Source organism: Engraulis encrasicolus, chromosome 9 (genome assembly GCF_034702125.1).
Source record: "Engraulis encrasicolus isolate BLACKSEA-1 chromosome 9, IST_EnEncr_1.0, whole genome shotgun sequence".
NCBI classification, from domain to species: Eukaryota; Metazoa; Chordata; class Actinopteri; order Clupeiformes; family Engraulidae; genus Engraulis; species Engraulis encrasicolus.
The window spans coordinates 17,944,154-17,963,582 of NC_085865.1; the positions used below are offsets into that span (position 1 = coordinate 17,944,154).

At 42.4% G+C, this 19,429-nt stretch overlaps 2 protein-coding genes across 2 annotated transcripts; both read right to left on the minus strand.

Annotated features, from left to right (window-relative positions):
* Positions 1-1,567: 1,567 nt before the first annotated feature.
* On the minus strand, positions 1,568-10,442 carry LOC134455550 (C-C chemokine receptor type 4-like). Its single transcript, XM_063206688.1, has 3 exons — positions 10,364-10,442; positions 7,745-8,338; positions 1,568-4,969 (listed from the first exon to the last, which is right to left on the minus strand). The coding sequence occupies exons 2-3, from the start codon at positions 8,327-8,329 to the stop codon at positions 4,502-4,504; spliced, it is 1,053 nt and encodes a 350-aa protein (XP_063062758.1). The 5' UTR covers positions 8,330-8,338; positions 10,364-10,442; the 3' UTR covers positions 1,568-4,501.
* A 2,258-nt stretch (positions 10,443-12,700) lies between these two features.
* Positions 12,701-18,449, minus strand: LOC134456124 (C-C chemokine receptor type 8-like). The gene is made up of 2 exons (XM_063207557.1): positions 17,961-18,449; positions 12,701-13,183 (listed from the first exon to the last, which is right to left on the minus strand). Exons 1-2 carry the CDS (start codon positions 18,447-18,449, stop codon positions 12,701-12,703), a joined length of 972 nt encoding a protein of 323 aa, XP_063063627.1.
* Positions 18,450-19,429: the final 980 nt, after the last annotated feature.

Sequence of the window (19,429 nt, forward strand, 5' to 3'; positions counted from 1 at the left end):
GCCTCAAAAGGGGGATCTTCTCCATGGTCCGCCATTTTGAATTTCCCAAAATAGCCATTTTTAGCTGCAAAAATGACTGTACTTGGACCATACTAGAAAATATTTGTTTAATACTTAGTAAACTTTCATGTAAAGATCAAATTTGGCAATAGGCAGCCCAATTTCAATAAGCAGCATAGTTGCAGTACCTTTTTTGACCATTTCCTGCACAATGTCCCTTTAACAAAAGGCTTCATAATAAAACACTCTGGTCTAAACTTCTGAGCCTCCAGCAGAAGTATTTGAAAGTGTGTTCACCACACAATATTTCTTCTGCACCCACCATTGGACAAGTTGTAATGCATCCATATTTTCTTTTTTTTATGTATATCTTTTTGCCTTTAGAGAATATGGTGTGAGTGAATGTGGTGACAAGAGGCAAGTAGGAAAGTAGGGGTTGGGAAAAGACCCAGGCTAGATTCGGATCTGAGTCCCCATGGGCAACAAGTGGTTCCCCAGGCACCTAAAAATATGCTACCCCACAAACATCTGTTGTTCCATCAATATTAACTTCCTGTCAATATCAATCATTTCCGTTGCTTTACATTTTACAGTTGTATTTACAAGTGGTTCCATTCTCCAACTACATTCACCATCTTGACCTAGGATACACAATAACTTTCAGTTGGAACACAAGTTCCTTAGTTTATTCTGTGTTCTCTCTTATCTTGGGAACTTGCACTGACAAGCCATGCCATGTTTACATGGTGTAGGACTAAAGCACACACATCTGCCTGTTTTGTTTTTTTGTCACACCTCATTTTATTTGATAATAATACATCTCTAGCTGAAAAAAACTCCCATCATAAGAAAACGTAGGCTACTTATCTGAACAGACCTTAGAGGTATTCCTGCACCTTTTTCATGAATACTTACCACCACTATTAAATTCTAAGTATTCATCATGACTGGAAAAAATTGCACTTTTCATACATGAAAAGGGGGATCTTCTCCATGGCCCGCTCCATGGCCATACTAGAAAATATTTGTTTATTACTTTGTAAACTTTCATCTAAAGATCAAATTTGGCAATAGGCAGCCCAGTTTCCATGAGCAGCATAGTTGCAGTACCTTTTTGACCATTTCCTGCACAGTGTAACTTTAATGTTTCTATTTTGATTTTACACTGCAATATCACACAGAAGTATCCCTTTAATACAACTTTAACTTAATTCCTTTAATGCAACTAGGGGTTGCTCCCCTATCAGGTCATGCCTAGGACCACTTCTGCTTACCAATACCCTAATGTCACAGACATTAATATGTGTGGATATCTGGTGGTGTTGATGACAGCAAAACAACACAATGGGCTTAATGAGGGCCCCAAGAAACACTTTATCGGAAATAAATCCCAATTACACATGTAACGTAGTGCCTTGTGCACCTCTCTCTCTCTCTCTCTCTCTCTCTCTCTCTCTCTCTCTCTCTCTCTCTCTCTGTCTCTCTCTCTTTCTCTTTCTCTCTCTCTATCTGAAAGTAAAAATGTCAGGCAAGTAAAATAATTATAAAGGACAGGCAGACACATAACTTAAAAGATCACAGTAGTTCTTAATCATGTACAACAACACTGATACAATTAAAAACACACATTCAAAGAGCTTTTACCATATTATGACCTGACAAACCAGACCGACTCTTCCACATTATACACTGATACTACTGTACAACATGCAGGTACACTGTAAGAGATTTCCCCTGCAAAATAACGGGAGTTACTGGCAATTATATTTACCTGTAATTCTACTGTTATTTCACACCAAACATCAAATACAGCTCAGTACTGTTTAATGTACCACAGTATATAACTATTTTGGAGCAGCAATTGAACTGTTAAAATAACAGTACTCTACAGAACGTTCACAGTATTAGTATTGTTAAACTAAAAGTGTTCTACAATATTTATACAGTAGTATAGGTAAAATAACGGTACACTACAGTTAAAACGTTGAAGATGTACTGTGAGATAGCAGGCAATTACTGGGTCATAGTTGCATTCATGAATATGGCCATGGCAACTTTCCTCCCACCCATCATTCTCCATACCCTGGCCATGTTACCGCCCCACTGTTTTTTTTATTAAAGTGTAAATAAAGAGTAAACGAGTACACACACACACAAACACACACACAAACTAAACTAAACATCATGTCAAGAGTCTGCCCTGGGGTTAGGCCAGCTCAAGCATTAGAACACTCTCGAAAGAGGAAGGTCTTTAGTTGTTTCTTGAAGGCTGCAAGAGATGTGCTTAGTCTTGCTGCCTCTGGGAGACCGTTCCACCACTTGGGTACAACAACGGAGAACAATCTTGACTGAGCATGAGCGTGTGTGTGTGTGTGTGTGTGTGCGCACGTGCTTGAGTGTGTGCCTGGAATGTTCTCAACCCCCATCATTGTGTTTAGATGTGGGTGTTTGAGCCGTAGGTGTTTTTCTCTCTGTGTCCCAGGACGACTACCAGCACACAGATGTTGTAATAAATCTTTTTTTAGTCTCGGAAGTATAACCATATGGGATTAGCTTGATGACTCATATTATTATATGTATCTAAGTTTGCATGCAGGAAAAACAACTAGCTTTACACTGACCTGCACACTGACCATATCAAAGGTCAGAAATGTGGCACAGAAAGGTAAAGGCCTACATGAGGAATATAGGTCATCATTAGAGGCTTGGCCATCTGCTTGTCGTTACGTTTATACTTTAACCAGGAAGATTGGCCAAGAAACAGACCACGGCAAGTAAACATCAGGATGAGTGAGGTGGACACAGGCAGAGCCGTGGAATTCAGAGAGTTGTGAACAGAAAATCGGTTGGTGACATTATTCATGCAGAGTCCAATAATTCTATGCAGAAGCTTTCTTTTCACTAAGGGCTAACACAGAGCCACTTCATAGCAAAGATGACTTAAAAATGAATGAAAATGAATTATATTTACATTTGCTGCACTTTCTGTGTTGGACACTTACTTCCTGGAACTATTTTGGAATGTCAATGGTGATCTGTGTGTCAAAGCCTCTGTGAGCCGCCATCTTTGTGTAAAAATGGAACCTGGAGGTCAATGGGATTAGCCCAAATAACTCTTACTTTCATGACTCTGGACAAAGGCTCAAGGTTGGGCCGTACACGCAGACACACTCATGGAAGCCGTTTTAAGGAAGAGCACAGGTAAAGATAGCTAGTTCTAATCTGTTGGTGATTAGGGTAAGATCGAAACTCCAGAGCCCTGTCAATGCTTAATTTAATGGCCATTTATGCATTTATATTTTTGATCTGTTAGATGAATAAACTGGCTTTGAGATGAACACGCATGAATTCCAGCTATCACATACTAAGGGCCTTTCCCATTACTAATCTCCACCCCTACCCCTTTGCCTTCCTTTTGCCCCTCGTGCTTTCAAACAAAGCCGCAAGGTGTAGGGCTTGAAACGCAACCCCTATGGATTGGGATGCCCCTTCAACAATCACGGAATGTGTGCGTTTCACGGAGAAAAGGGCCATCACACATTAGGACAATGTCAAACTCAGTACAATGGAATCATTATTACCACTTTAAAACCGACAATTGCGAATCTAGTGTGCTGTTGTGGATGCCGCGGTTTGCCGCCCATTTTTAAATGCAATCGCAGTGGGGTGTTGGAAAATCTCTGCAGAGAGGGGATGAAAGCCCTTCGCCGAACCCCTACCCATCTGTCTGAAATTGAATCGGAATGCCACTACGCCTACACGTGGAGGCAAAGGGAATCGGCGTAGGGCTAAGGGGTGTAATGGGATTCACCATAAGTCTTTGTAATGTTTTAGCAGGAATCCAACAACACTTCCAGTCTGTGTGCCGTGTGTCATGCCATTCAAACACACTCAAGTCTTCACAAAAAATCACGTATAGACTCGTTTTGTTGCCAAGTTGCAGTGTATGCATTTCGGCCTACTAGGCCTATTGATGCCATGTATGCCTATGCAGTTTGACCTACTAGGCCTATTGAACCAATATTCGATTTTACTGTTTTAATTACAATCTTGCACACTGATGCCAATGTCCACATACATCGGCTGTTGATTTTGATTGAGCTCTGTTTTTGTTCAAATATATCGTTTCATTCACTAGCTGCTTTGTGTTGCCAGGGCGCAGGGCAAACGAAATTGATGTATCCAACATGCTTGCACATTGTGGTCCGAAATTATGTGCTTGAAGTCGCTTTGAATAAAAGTGCCAGTAAAAGTCATGTAAATGTACAGAAAAAATGAAGGAAAATCTGGAATGTTGCCTTCTGTCCCACCCTCTCTCTACACCTCCATCCATGACTGAAGTGCCCATGATCAATGCACATAACCCCCACATTGCACCAGTTACTGTAACCAATACCCTGTAACTAACTGTAAGTCACTCTGGATAAAAGCGTCAATTAAATGTAATGCAAAACAATGTAATGTCATGTCATATGATGCAACTACAGAGTGCATCACACACTCACGTCTGGGAACTAGGATCAGTCTCAGAGCCACCACAGTCAAACAGTTGGCTCTTCAAACAAGGCACGAGCTCACGCAAGTAGTCCCGGAACTTGCGTCCGAGGAAGGTGTACAAGACGGGGTTGATGCTGAAGTAGAGCCAGGCGATGTTGTTGGTGACGTAGTTAGCATAGTCCACGGAATCGTTGCAATCATGTCGTGTATGTAGCGCCACCAACTTCATGATGCTGCGCGGCGTCCAGCAGGCAAAGAAGAGGAGAAGGATGAAGAAGACAATCCGCAGGGTGCGATGCTTTCTGCTGATGCGCGCAAACGCCACTGTTATGATGATCCGCACGTAGCAGTACACCACTATCAGCAAGGGGATCAAGAAGAAGGCCACGAAGTGCACGTATATGTCGATTGGCCTCCAGGATGGATCCTGTTCGTCCACACACACCAAGCCGTTCTCCCAGTGTTTGCTGACCTTGTAGCAGAGGGATGAAGCAAGAGAGTTAATAACATGAGCACGATACTTGACATGAACACAGTACTTGAGCTTGTAAGAAAGCCATCAGTGAAGTAGTTCCCAAACATTATATCAACCTTTCCTTTTGGACCTATGACTGAATCGGAAGATCAGTCCCAGCTGTATCTCAATAGGCCTACATATTGCTACTGTATATGACACATTACACTATGACAGATACTGTCTGAAAATGGAAACAAGTAATTTTGAAATGCCAATACTATATTACAGAGACTATGATAAGCTATGTTAAAGCACCAGACGTCAGCATAGCGTAGCCACTTAAATCTACTCAATTTTGCCTGGGGTATCCTTTTAAAGTGTCATACTCAGTATGTGCCGTGATCAGCCTTTCTAAGCAACAGAGCACTGCATTCGTATTTTTTTTTCAAGAATGCTGCAAGTGCTAGAAAGACAGCGCAGTACTGCAAGCTCAAAGCTCATGCGTTTTCACATCCTTAAATAATCTAAAAAAAAAACCTCCTTACTTCGCCGTTAACATTCAGAGACACAGAGAATTTAGCATTTCCACACAGAGTACTGTGTAAGCATGTTTATCCAGGTGTTTGTCTGCTCCCAATGTCAACACCATTGTATCTCCTCACCATTGTAGTCCGCTTGAAACCATCAAAAGCTGCCGCAGCTGCTGCTTCCATATTTGAAATAATATGTTTACCTTGAGAAAAAAGCTTTTTGTTATACTTTGTGTGAAATTGGAGACTTTTCTTTGTCTCGATTTGAATGTTAAGTGTTTTGTTACTTGACCAGTGAAGGTAGTTCTCTTTCAGGGACTCGGTCACCTTCTCTATGGGAGACACTCATTGGCTGTTCGACCTGACGAAGACTGTCTTTCAGCACTCCAGATTGAAGCGTGCTGGGTTGAGGGCGGGACTCCCACTTTGTCAAAACCATCTGTTTTGGGCAAAAAACATCACATTTCACTCTCTTCGGCTGACTGCTTCACCGACTGGGTTTAACTGTCCAGCAAGAAGTGCTTGGTGTGCAACTTCGCTGTGCGCCCAATGTCGACGGAAAAGTACTGTCTCGACCGAGGAAAAGTGGTTTTTACTCTAGCAACATTGCCCCCAAATGCTGCGTGCTTGGAGTCTTCAGACATGCCGCCTAATACGCCACAGACGCACTCTGAGTCTCCAACAGTTCCGAGTAATGTGCCGCGGGCGGGCCCACTCTCCAAATGCATTGTGCAATGCGCCTTATGCAATTCCGTCGATTCTGCCCAATTCTCCCTTTTCGCGACGGGATGACGGTGTCTTACCCTTACCCCCGATGAGCCCCCTAGGTGAGGGTGACTTATCCGTAGGGGCCAGGCCTTTGCCCCCTGCAGCCCTGGGGCCCCATGCTTCCATGGGCTCAGCAAGGGAAAGCATGAACCTGAATGGGTCTGGACTTCCGCATACAGTATTACCTAAATTGAGCTATCTTCAAACGCTGGTGTGACCAACGTGGCGAGATAGGAAGTCTTCCGTTAGTGTGCCGGTTTATGAAAGGTGCCAGACGCCTACGTCCGGTATCACGGCAGACGATGGCCCCTGTGGGATATCTCCCTGGTACTGGAAGCGTTGTACGAGTCCCCCTTCGAGCCTCTCCAAGAGGTTTTAGGAAGACTGAGCAATTGTTTGTGTGTTTGCCAACCCCTCCAAAGGGCTTGCGCTATCGAAACAGAGGCTTTCCAAATGGTTGGTTCAAGCCATTGCGCTGGCATATAAGTCCAAGGGGCTCCAACCCCCTCCTCAGGTTATAGCATATTTTACTATAGCGGTCTCCACATCATGGTCCCCCTTTAGAAGTGCTGCATTCTCTGAGGTGTGCAGGGCGGCTGGCTAGGCCATCCCCTCTACCTTTGTCCGGTTCTAATGGTTGGATGTGACCATGTTGCCTCTGGCACACAGGGTTCTTGGCACGTCCACTGGCTGTCAGTAGGGTGAAGGGGGCACTGTCCATTCAGGGGGCCTTACAAATCTGCAAAAATGTGAGGGGTGTACTCACTTATGAGGCATACTGTAATGTCATTATGACTATCCAGGGAGCGAGAGCTGACTCCACGAGGTCCCTGTATTACCTAAATTGAGCTATCTTTAAACGCTGGTGTGACCAACGTGGCAAGATAGTCCTACCTAATGAGGTCGAAGTGCAATCCGAAGTAATTGTAAGGCTCCCATAGAGATGGTGACCGAGTCCATGAAAGAGAACAATAGGACATGTATATATTCCGGTTCTCTGAATGAGCTGAGGGAGCAATCTCTACAGAACACCCTTCTTGCGCCATCCGAAGAGAGCGTACCAAAACAGATGGTTTTGACAAAGTGGGAGTCCCGCCCTCAACACAGCGCGCGCCAATAAGGAGTAATTAAAGAAATCTTCGTCAGGTCGAACACCCAATGGGCTTCTCCCATAGAGATTACTCCCTCATCTCATCCAGAGAATAGGAGACATATACATGTCCTATTGGGTTTTTTGGGCTTGTTTAAGGGCGTTTCACTGTGATATTTTGACTAAAAAGTTAAAATTGGTCAAGTTTGGAATGCAACAGGGCGGATCACGCCTCTCTGCACATAGCCTACTAACTGCACATGACCTTTTATTTGTAATACAACAATGTCTAAGAATCACCCACAATGCTGCAAAATTGATGTAAATGTCAAATACTTTGGGAGAACTTATACTGTACATCCTGGCACATACAAATCAAGAAACCACCCAGTGCATTCTCACCTGGTAGCGAAGTATTGGGCCCACGCCTGCAAGTCCACAGGTGAGCCACACCACACATGAAGCCGCCACAGCGTAGCGACTCCTGCGGTGGTGACTGATGGCCAAGGCATGAACAACAACCAGGTAACGGTCGATGGTCACCAGAGTCAGGAAGAGAACAGAGCTGTGGAACCCCACGTAGGTTGCCGTGCCCACCAGCTTGCAGAGGGCGGGACCAAACGTCCACTCGTGACGGTGGTAGGCAGCCCAGAAGGGAAGCACGCAGGTGAATACAAGGTTGGAACCCACCAGGTTTACCAGGAAGATGTTGGTGACGGTGCAGACCCGCTCAAACTTGACGACCACAAACAGCACCAGGCCATTACCCAGAAGGCTCAGGGTGAAGATGATGAAGTAGAACTGCGGCAGGAACACTCTTGAGAAATCACGGACATCTGTTTTTACACAGGCAGTCGCTGGTGGTCCACTGTCGTATTCATACGATAGCGTTGTTAAGCTGATGTGTGAACCAGAGTCAAATGTTGTATTACCAAAGAACTCTTCACCGTTCATCATGATATTTTCATGCGGATGCCTGATTGTCATCTAATCCATCTGTGGAGTGCACAAAAAAACACAAGTTAAGATTTGATTAATCTGATGTAATAGTTACATGTAAAGACCATTATTCAGATCTGCACAGACCACATAGTGTGTGTGTTAGTCTAATACAATGGTATGAGTAAGTTTGGGCACCCTTTTGGAAAATTATTACATGGATTTACTGTATCTCTCATCTCCCAAGCTTTTGAAGCAGACACTTCATTTCAATATATACCATATGCATACCTGCATTGGGAAAAAGAAACATTTCAGCTGTGAAATAATTTCAATAGGTGTAAAAGAAACAATTTTAACAAAATAGACTTGTGCATAAATGTGGGCGTCCCAAGAAGGTATACCATTAATATGAAGTAGAGCTAACCTCAACAAGGAGTTCATCCCAAAGAACAAGTACAATGTCGAGTTCATGTAAAATAACAAGTACAATGTCTTTAAATGGTCATACCAATCTTGCTATCATTGAAAATGTATGAATTTATTTCAGGCTGTCTATAGAAGATAACAGTAACCTGACTGAATTAGAGGTGTTCTGGATAAAATAATTGGCCACTAGTCAGTAGTACCAGACTGTTAGGACTGTGACAGTCCTAACAGTCTGGTACTACTGACTAGTGGCCAATGCTGCAAAAATAAATGTCAAATACTTTGGGACAACTAACTTATACTGTGCATCCTGGCACATACAAATCAAGAAACCACCCAGTGCTTTCTCACCTGGTAGCGAAGTATTGGGCCCACGCCTGCAAGTCCACTGGTGAGCCACACCACACATGAAGCCGCCACAGCGTAGCGACTCCTTCGGTGGTCATTGACAGTCCTAAGGGTCTGGTACTACTGACTAGTGGCCAATTATTTTACCCAGGACACCTCTAATTCAGTCAGGTTACTGTTATCTTCTATTGACAGCCTGAAATAAATTCATACATTTTCAATGATAGCAAGATTGGTATGACCATTTAAAGACATTGTACTTGTTATTTTACATGAACTTGACATTGTACTTAATCTTTGGCATGAACTCCTTGGTGAATGTTAATCACTGTCCAGCTGGAAACTTCAACTCTGTTCAGCTTTAACTTTGTGACTGACAATTGAACATTTTGAAAAATCTGCTGAAATTGGGGGGGGCATAGCAAGGCCATCAACACAACAGGGTGTGCTTAATGCCAGATGTCACAGAATTTAGTCTGCATTGTTTTTGCCATGTACCCCTCCCATTGCTACGGTCAAATAACTCTAGCTCAGTCTCATCTGACCGCAGTATGATTTCCCAAAATGATTTTAGCTTGTCGAGATGTACTTTTTTGCAAAAGTCATACAATTTATTTCTGATGAATACATAGGAAAGCCTTTTCATGCGTCCACCATCCAATGAAGGTTTGCCTTGTGAAAAGTATACGCTGAAGGACCCTTTACAAGGTTGCACTATCAGCAGCTGTTCTTGTAGTTTTATGAAGGTGTTCTCTAGTGTGCCTGTTACCATTCTTACCATCCTTTACCCACTACTTGTTAACATTTTTTGGAAAAAACAAACAAAAAAAAACACATTTTCCTTTCACAAAGACCATTGCCTTGGCTTCCCATGCAATTCATCCCTGCGGCTTTCTATTTGCGGCTGTGGAGAAACATTGTCCATGATTTCCAGATAACTTTGTGTACAAAGTACCGTCCTCTGTAATGAATTATATTACTTTGAAGTCAGCAAAGAGTTGTTCAGAGTCCCTGATATTGCCACTCTCCAAGACAGAACTTCGGACACGTGTAGTCTGCTATTATGTATGATAAATAACATTTTATCTGTCTGTGTTACTGAAGGACTTACAAAATCATGAAAACAAGTTTGTCCTGCAACGGTGAGCTATACTTCATATTAATAGCATACCTTCATTTTTCCAAAAGGGTGCCACAAGCTTACTGATACCACTGTAACATCTCACATCAAATTACTCAATCAATTCAGTTTCACAATTTATATGCTAAAATCAACAGTTTATATGTTATTATAAGCTTACTTACAACTGTAATGCCAGTCATGGGAGGGAAGGATAAGCCAGGGTGATGAAGAGGAGCCAGTCTCAGCACTGTGTGATCGGAGATGAGCCTCTTAAGGACTGCTGGAGCAGTGGGAGGGAGAGAGTGAGAGTGTGTTTGTGTGTGTGCGTGCATGACCATGTGGGCCAATCAGTCCAAATATGGGTCTTGTTTTAGTGCAGACGCATGTGTTGTCCACAGATTGTGATGGGAAGAGAGTCGGAAGGGAAGTTCTTTAGGAGTGCCTGGGGAATATACAGTAGCAGATGACGAACAGCTCCCTTTCACCCCTATTGATTTCATCATATTGAGTTTTGACAGTTAAAAGTAAATGCATTACAACAGTTCCCAAATAGCAAGTTTCAAGGTGATATCTACAATTCAATTTTTCAAGCCTATTCACCAGAAGTAGTCATTGCCTTAACAATATATTTATGCTAATTATGCAAATTGCCCGAAGTGCAACTTTGGGCAACCAAGTTAAATCCCCTTCATTTGACCTATATGACATTTCTGCAATAAAACTTTAGGGTACTCAACATTTCCGGGTTCATGAAGTCACGACCAGACTACACTGACAGCGTCGGCGTGCGCGGCCGGTCCTGTTCAAATCTCTCCCCACAGTCAAAGCTAGCATACTACTTTGCCATTCATTTGAATGAGACACCACCGGCCGCCAGCGTGAAAAATACGCTCGAGTTCTATTTTCCAAATGCAGTGCGGCGCGGAGCCGGCTCCCGCGCCGCTGACGCTCGACTACCGCTGGTTGGTGTGTAAGGACAAATATGTTTCAATGTATTTTCACCGACACTGGTAAAAAACGTGGCCGTTCTGCGAGGCTTTACCGCCCTGGTGTGTAAGACCCCTATTTTCCCCCAATCCATCCCTTTTCCCACTGTACATAAACCAAACCTATGCACATTAACACCATCCATGAGCCTAGGAAACTAGGACACACACATGACCAACATTAATTTATTTATGTACAAAATAAAACACACATGACTTTGTACAATACAAGCTTACAACTGTTTTTTTGTTTACCACTACACATATCATTCAATACAATGGTTATTTACCATGTTGCACTGCTATAACCAATGTGGATGTAGCAGAACAAAATGGATTCTTTAACACAGCCATGAAAGAGAAATAAAAAACATTTACAAGGGGTAAAAGAACACAAAAGAGAAGCAACATAAACTTGACTTTGACACGTCCTCTGTTGTCTGCAGGTTCTGTCACTGAGGCCCTGAGTAGATTTCCAATGTAGGCCTACGTATGTGTCATCCTTCAATGACCTGACCATAGTATCTGTAACGACGTGGTATCTGCTTTCTGTTTTTGCAAAGTGTTCAACAAGCACAGGGTTAATGATATTTTTATTTGACCTTTATTTAACCAGGAAGGTCCCATTGGGATATAAAAATATTTTCTGCAACAGAGTCCTGGCCAAAATGAGGTATGACACAAACAAACAGAGGAGGCAAACGAGCAGGCTTTAGAGACAGCCAAGGCACATGGAAGGATACATAAACGGTTTACCCATAAACACAGACATGTGCAAGCAATCAGATAATCCACAGAGGCCAACAAGCAAGGCAGGCGGGATGAGTGGAAAATAAAAGCATGTAATAGACAAGTCCTTCTATAGAATATTTCTATTTGCTCTGGTCTTCAAATAATTTGTATTGTTATACAATTAGAAGAAAATAGACGCGGCTTAATACATTTGTTGTTACCAGTATGGTAATGACCAAGTTGTGGTGCATTTCTAAAGGGCCTGTGTTGTGTCATAGTATTGTAGTGCTATGGTAGTTACATTTCAATGACTATTACAGCGTGCCACTGGAGGTACGGCGTGCATTAAGGGGCTACGATTGATATTGCTTTTATTTTAAGAAACAACTTCTTGGCCTTTAATTCCAGTCAAGTCATTGGGTTCTCAGGGAGTTGCTTATATTTAAACTCCTCGTTTCACATGACCTGGATGACTGTTCACAGACAGATTCAAACCTTCAGAGACCTTCCGATCCCAAGATTCTCAAAGTATTGGCCAAAGTCAAACTCTGAAAGAGCGTTCATGATATTAATTTGAAATATGTGTTACAGACACCCTGAGAAACAATAAAGCTATAAATTTGCTTTTGGAGAAGGCTCAAGGGTTTTTCAGAGAATCGCTCAGAGGACTTTTAGAGGTTGCCCCGCAGTAACAAATTGCAGAGCCTCCATATGTTTAATGGGGATCTTACATGTATGTGTATAATTTTTACAGAGAGTAAAAATCCATCCCTGGTCAAATCCATCCCTGCAGTGACCTGGTTACCTGAGCTGTGATGGCTGCGATGGGACTGTGACCAACTCATGGCCGCGACAGACAGGTGGGCACTTAATAGAACTGCCAATGAGCTCACACATGTAGTTCTTGAACTTGCGTCCAAGAAAAGCGTAAAAGACGGGGTTGATGCTGAAGTAGACCCAGGCGATGTTGTTGGTGACGTAGTTGGCATAGTCCACGGAATTGTTGCAGTCATAGTGTGTGTGTAGCGTCACCAAGTGCATGACGCTACGTGGCGTCCAGCAGGAGAAGAAGAGAAGAAGGATGACAAAAACGACACGCAGGCTACGGTTTTTGCCACTGATCTGTTCAGACACCAATGTTATGATGATCCGCACGTAGCAGTATACCACCACCAGCAGAGGGAGCAAGAAGAAGGCCACGAAGTGCAGGTATACGTTAAACAGCATCCAGGAGGGATCCTGCTCATCCACACACACCCAGCCGCTCTCCCAGTGTCTGTACACCTTGAAGCAAATAGAACAATAGAGAAAATTACAATATATTAGATCATTGAGATTTCTGAGGGAGTCATTAGGGATTTGGAATCATCGTATGGCAATATATACAGTAGTAGTCTTAGCACTCATGGGTGCATGAATATTTCACTTTCCTTGTCGGTGTTCAGTTGTGTATTGATATGTTGGTTCATTCATTGGTTATCCAAGGGGAAAGAATACTACCGGTATTGTTATCTGATCGTATATGATCATTTTTATTCTGCAATGGTCCTATTCAGCTGAACTGTTTGAGGTAGACTGTCCGTTTGAATGGCAAAATGTTCAGAGCACCTCAAACTCTCTAGCGCCACCAGCAGCAAAATTCTAACTTTTGAACCGTAGGTCAGATTTACAAAAACATCCCAAGAATCCTTGGTATTTTATTTTGATTCTCAAAAAAAATAGTGCTCTGCCCACAATTTGTGTCCAATTTGTAACAGACATCAGGCAATCATCACACTAAGATGCATCAACCCTTACATTTCTGGCCCAATTGATCGAACCGTCTGCACACAGGAGCCAATCAAAATTGGCACTGAATGGCCTCAAGGGGGTGCTAAAATAAGGAAAAGTAATGCGTGTGTGTGTCTGTCTGTCTGTCTGTCTGTCTGTGTGTGTGTGTGTGTGTGTGTGTGTGTGTGTGTGTGTGTGTGTGTGTGTGTGTGTGTGTGTGTGTGTGTGTGTTGTGCATGCATGAAGGGCAGTGTATTATGCTTGGAGGACAACTCATGTATGAAGAGCAATGCATGCATGAAGGGCAGCATATGCTTGAAGGGCAAGCATACTCCAGCATTTTCAGTGAGGAAATGCAGTCAAGTTGTCTTAGATGTTGTGCTTCACATGGTACTTGTGGTCTCTCTGCTGCTCAGTTGATATGTATGGAGTCAGGTTGTTTTAGTATCTGACCTAAATAAAGAGGACTCAGTCCTCCGAGTGTAGCAACATGATCTCCAAAAATTCCGTGGTCCTAGACACAGATGTTAAGGGCACAAAATCCGTGTCCAGGAGCACAGATTTTGCCAAAATTCCGTGCTCCTGGACACGGAATTGTTTTCCGTGCTCCTGGACACGGAATTGTTTTCCGTGATGGACACAGAGAAGTGCTCTCTCTGTAGGCTACTCCCACAGCTCTATGTTTCCACAGTCTTGTGTTTTCTCAGGATTTTTCTAATTTCAAATATTTTTTCTAAAAAAAAAAAACATTTCCTACTGACAGGTTAGGGTTAGGGATTGTTTTGGTCTGGGCACAGCTAGTTTTCTTTCATTCATTATATGAATTTGATAGCCTAGCAACCAACTGGAAAAGTTATTTCTCAAAAATATGTCTTTAATGACAGGTTAAGGTTAGGGGATGTTTTGGTCAGGGCACAACTTAAATTGCTATAGCATTATTTTGTTTAGGATTAGCATTTGGCATGTATTTTCTAATGATAGTTACACAGTGCTGTGGTAATAGCCAATTGGGAGGGAAAGTGGAAAACAGCGATCCTAGCGGTTACGTTCCAAACACCAGGGCGATCCTATTGAAACTCCCATAGACGAGTTTTTAAAAAAATCCCACAAAGATATGACTAGGAACTATAACACCAGACACATTTTTCAGCGTACACAATAGGATGAACTACTACCTGTGAAAATTTTAAGTCATTTTTTGCCCTTTTAAGAAAAATAGAAATTGTGCCAATCTGGTCGGAAACGGACTACAGCTCCCAGCATGCTGTGCTTCGCGCCTCGTTGACAACACAGAGAAACAGATGAACGCAAATGAACGCGAATGAACGCAAGTTCTTCGCATATCTTCACATTCTTGTAATCCTGTGAGTTCCACATTGTCTTGTTATTACACATATATACACGCGATCATTTTGGTTTGGTTTTAACTTCTCTAGTAGATATGATGGCTTCTGTGGTGACGAGTAACCACCTCTCTGGCTCATGTTTGGCTATGCTAATTTGGCTATGCTAATTACATGGAGTAAACACGTCACACATGCCAGTCAGTGTAGTTCTGTATTAGCTTTTTAAAGAATATTAAAATCAGTTCAGATCAGTGAAAAAACGAACATTTTACCACCTGATTCGATAAAATGGGCCAACATGCCTGTAATATGACTGCCACTACTTCTACTTCGTCGTCAGGGCCGAGATGTAATTTTTCAAAGAAAAAACCCATTCATTTGTTGCAGAGGCTTGGAACGTTGCCAGCAGGGGGCGATGAGATTACTTTCCCTCCCAATAGAAAGCACTTCCGTGTGCCCATCACGGAAAACAATTCCGTGTCCAGGAGCACGGAATTTTGGCAAAATCCGTGCTCCTGGACACGGATTTCGTGTCCTTAACATCCGTGTCCAGGAGCACCGAATTTTTGGAGATCAGGCTGGAGTGTACATGTGAGATATTTTGGGCATTATCTTTTCATCTAATGCCACTTCTGCATGTATGTTATATGACTCGACTGGAAGAGTAGTTCCAGTAGTCAAGAGAGCTAATTTGTGAGCAGGTGGGCTTCCTTAGTTTTGGAGCTTAAAAGTGTTCAGGATCCAAAAATAGCTACTTACTTTTCACCAAGGTTGAATGATACGAAATCCATTCTAATACTGACATAACTTATATATAATACAGTATATCATATATATTATATAATATTATTAAGATTCAATGAGGTTACAATTATTGTAATCACAAATTACATGTCCAACATTTTCTTGTGGGCCTATGACAGGACTGAAAAAGGAATCAGTCCCAAAAATATGTGTCAACATATGAAATATTGTTTTGGTTTAACGAAAATACAAATCAATTTCTCTTAATTTCCTCAACCTACAAAGCAATCAGCCTAACCCACACTCTAAGAAAATTTCCCTGCAAAATAACGGCAGTTACTGGCAATTATATTTACCTGTAATTCTACTGTTATTTCACACCAAAAATCAAATACAGCTCATTGCTGTTTAATGTATCACAGTATATAACATTTTTTCAGCAGCAATTGAACTGTTAAATAACAGTACTCTACAGAAAAAAACAGTACATTTCAGTTAAAAAGTTGAATTGTACTGTGTGATAACAGGCAAATACTGGGTCATAGTTGTATTCATGAATATGGCCATGGCAACTTCCCACCCCACCCATCATTCTCCACAACTGTGGTACCCTGGCCATGTTACCACCCCACCCTCCCATCGTTCACCATGACTGGAGTGCCTTGAGCATGATACTATGGCGCAATGCTGTATTGAGAAAATGGTTTGCGGTGGTCCTTTGAAAGTGTGGGCATGAATAAAATTTCAGAGTACGCAGTGCTATGTTACAATGATAGTGTGCAAGGTGGGCTTTTTACTGTATCTCTTGATGAGCCAATGATGAATATAGCATTGGTCAGTCTTTAAAAAATTATTTTGCACCAAGTAGCACAGCAAACAAGCAGCACTACAAGCTAGCTCTCAAAGCAATGCCTAATTTGCAGCAGGCACATTATATGCAACAATGCCACAAATGATGCCACATACAGCAAGCTTTCACAAAGAGGAAAGTGTGCAAGCATGTAAGCAAGCTTGTAGGCAAGCTTGTAGGCAAACAAGTGCTATGCTGTGCCATGCAGACCAGCCAGCAGGCAGGCAAGCAACTGAAGTGTTGATAGTCCAGATTTATATACAGGTGCAAGAGTACCGTGTGACCAGAGTCATCAGGCCCTTGGCAGGTGACGCCCATAATTGAATAATGGCATAACAGCCCTACTCAGGTGAGGCCAGGCACTGATTAGCAGATTGGTTTAGATGGGGCTGCTTGTTGCAAGAGTGTTACAAGTTCTTAAAATGTTTCAGCCATTCACACTTTCATCACTATCAAAATGCATGTGCTACTCACACTTTGCTGCATCAAGCACTTTTTAAGTATTGTAGTTTCCTTAGAAATTGTTTCATCATGCTTGATAGTATCAGATAATCTTTAACCAGTCAGAATGACTTCAGTTCTTCAGGTGGTATTGAAGTTTGATGGTGATCACGGACAAGTGGAGGATGAATGGGTTTCAATGGTGCTGCCTAAAATAACTTGTTATTTTCTAGAGATGCACCGGATCCGGTTCCGGTTCCGGATCCGTCAGGATAATAGAGTTTTTCACAGGGTGCGGGTCCGGCAGGATCTTAAGCAGTGGATCCGGTATCCGGCATGTTACCTAAAAATCAGGGTCTGGTGCATGTCTAGCCTAGGCTTTTCAGTCTTTCACAACCCCAATCACTGCATGGAGTGAAATCCCTTTGGAAGCGGCTATTGCAGGCAGTGTGGCAATAAGCCAATGAGTCTAAAAAATAGTTTGCACCAACGTAATAAAAAGGGCCCACGTGTGCGAGTAGACTATATGTTTCAACCCTTTTGTAGGATCCGGTATCCGGTTCCGGATCCGGCAGGATCTTAAGCAGTGGATCTGGTATCCGGCAGGATCCTAAAAATCAGGATCCGGTGCATCTCTAGTTTTTTCCACAACGGCGAATACTGCTATTGTGCAGTACTTACTGTTTATGCTCAATATGTGACTCAAAGTAATATTTTCACAGTAGTTGTCTGTTTTTTCAAAAAACAGTAGAATGCTGTTGCAGAATTGCCGTAAATAAACAGCTATTTGTTACAGTGCAGTCTTCCAGTGCACGCTGCAAGTTTTTCCAGTTCATTCTCTAAAACAGAAAAGCAATTGTTTACAGCTGAGCTCTTATCATTATGATGACTTGGATGAATGCTTGCTCACCTTGTAGCGGATCAGTGGAGCCACACCTGCCAGCCCACAGGTGAGCCACACCACACCTGATGCCACCACAGCGTAGCGGTTCTTGCCGGGTTGGTTATACATGGCTACGGCGTGGACCACAGCCAGATAACGATGTATGGTCACCAGAGTCAGGAAGAGAACGGAGCTGTGGAACCCCACGTAGGTTGCCATACCAACCAGCTTGCACAGGGCAGGGCTGAAGGTCAACTCCCTGCGTTGGTAGACAGCCCAGATGGGGACGGTGCAGGTGAAGACCAGGTTGGAGGCCAGCAAATTAGACAATAAGATGTTGTTGACAGTGCAGGCACGCTCAAACTTAATGAGCACGAATAGCACCAGGCCATTACCCAGAATGCTCAGGGTGAAGATAGTGTAGTAGAAGTACTTGAGATCTGGTACTATACAGGCTGACACTGGTGTCGCGTCTTCATATGGTCTGTGGTTGAGTGTTGTATTCGCAAATTGCATATTGTGGTCCATAATGTCTGTGGAGTGCACAAAAAAACATACATTAAATTGATGCTATTCGATTTAATTTCATTCATCTAAATAGACTTTTATATTATCATATTGACGTCGTCATAGCACACGTAATCATAGCACACAACACAGCAGATACAAAGTACACAGGAAATACACAGAACAATCAGTGTAAATGGCAAGTGGCTTTTAGAGTAGGCACACACACACACACACACACACACACACACACACACACACACACACACACACACACACACACACACACACACACACACCACACAACAGGCCTTCCTTTTAAAGAAAAACCTTTTCTTTCATTATTCAGCTTCAGATCACCCTGTATGTTTTAGTCTAATAACATCTCACAGCATGATTACCCAGGTGAAAAACCCATATACTTAAAGTGTACTTTTTTTGACCGTACTTAGTACAAAGTGTACTATTTTCGGCGATTTAAAGTGCGCTTCATTGCACTATTAGTGCGCTGAAGCACTACTAAAGCAGTACGTCAGCACACTTGCAGCACACTGAGGATGCTAAATTGGCACCGCTTTTGGACAACTTTAAGTGCACTACAAGCATACTTTTGAAAGTATGCTCCAAACACGCTTTTCATGCATTCGTATGACATTAAGAGTGTGCTTGAGTACACTTCTATAACATTTTATTGTTACTAGAAGTTCAATAAAAGTATATTAACTTCATGCTTCTTTGGACTACATTGGAACATTTTAAGTCTGTAAAAAGTATATCATATGAAGTATTGTAAATATATAACAGGTATGCTTGAAGTGTATTTACAGTACACTTCCAAGTACATGAAATAATATAAATGTAATATAACAATCCATGCTGGTTCTCAGAGCCTGTACATTACACACAACCACAGTCACAGTAGTGCTACAGTATACATGCCTAGCGTGACTGACATTTACAATCATTGCATTGTTACAGAGATTTCAGGT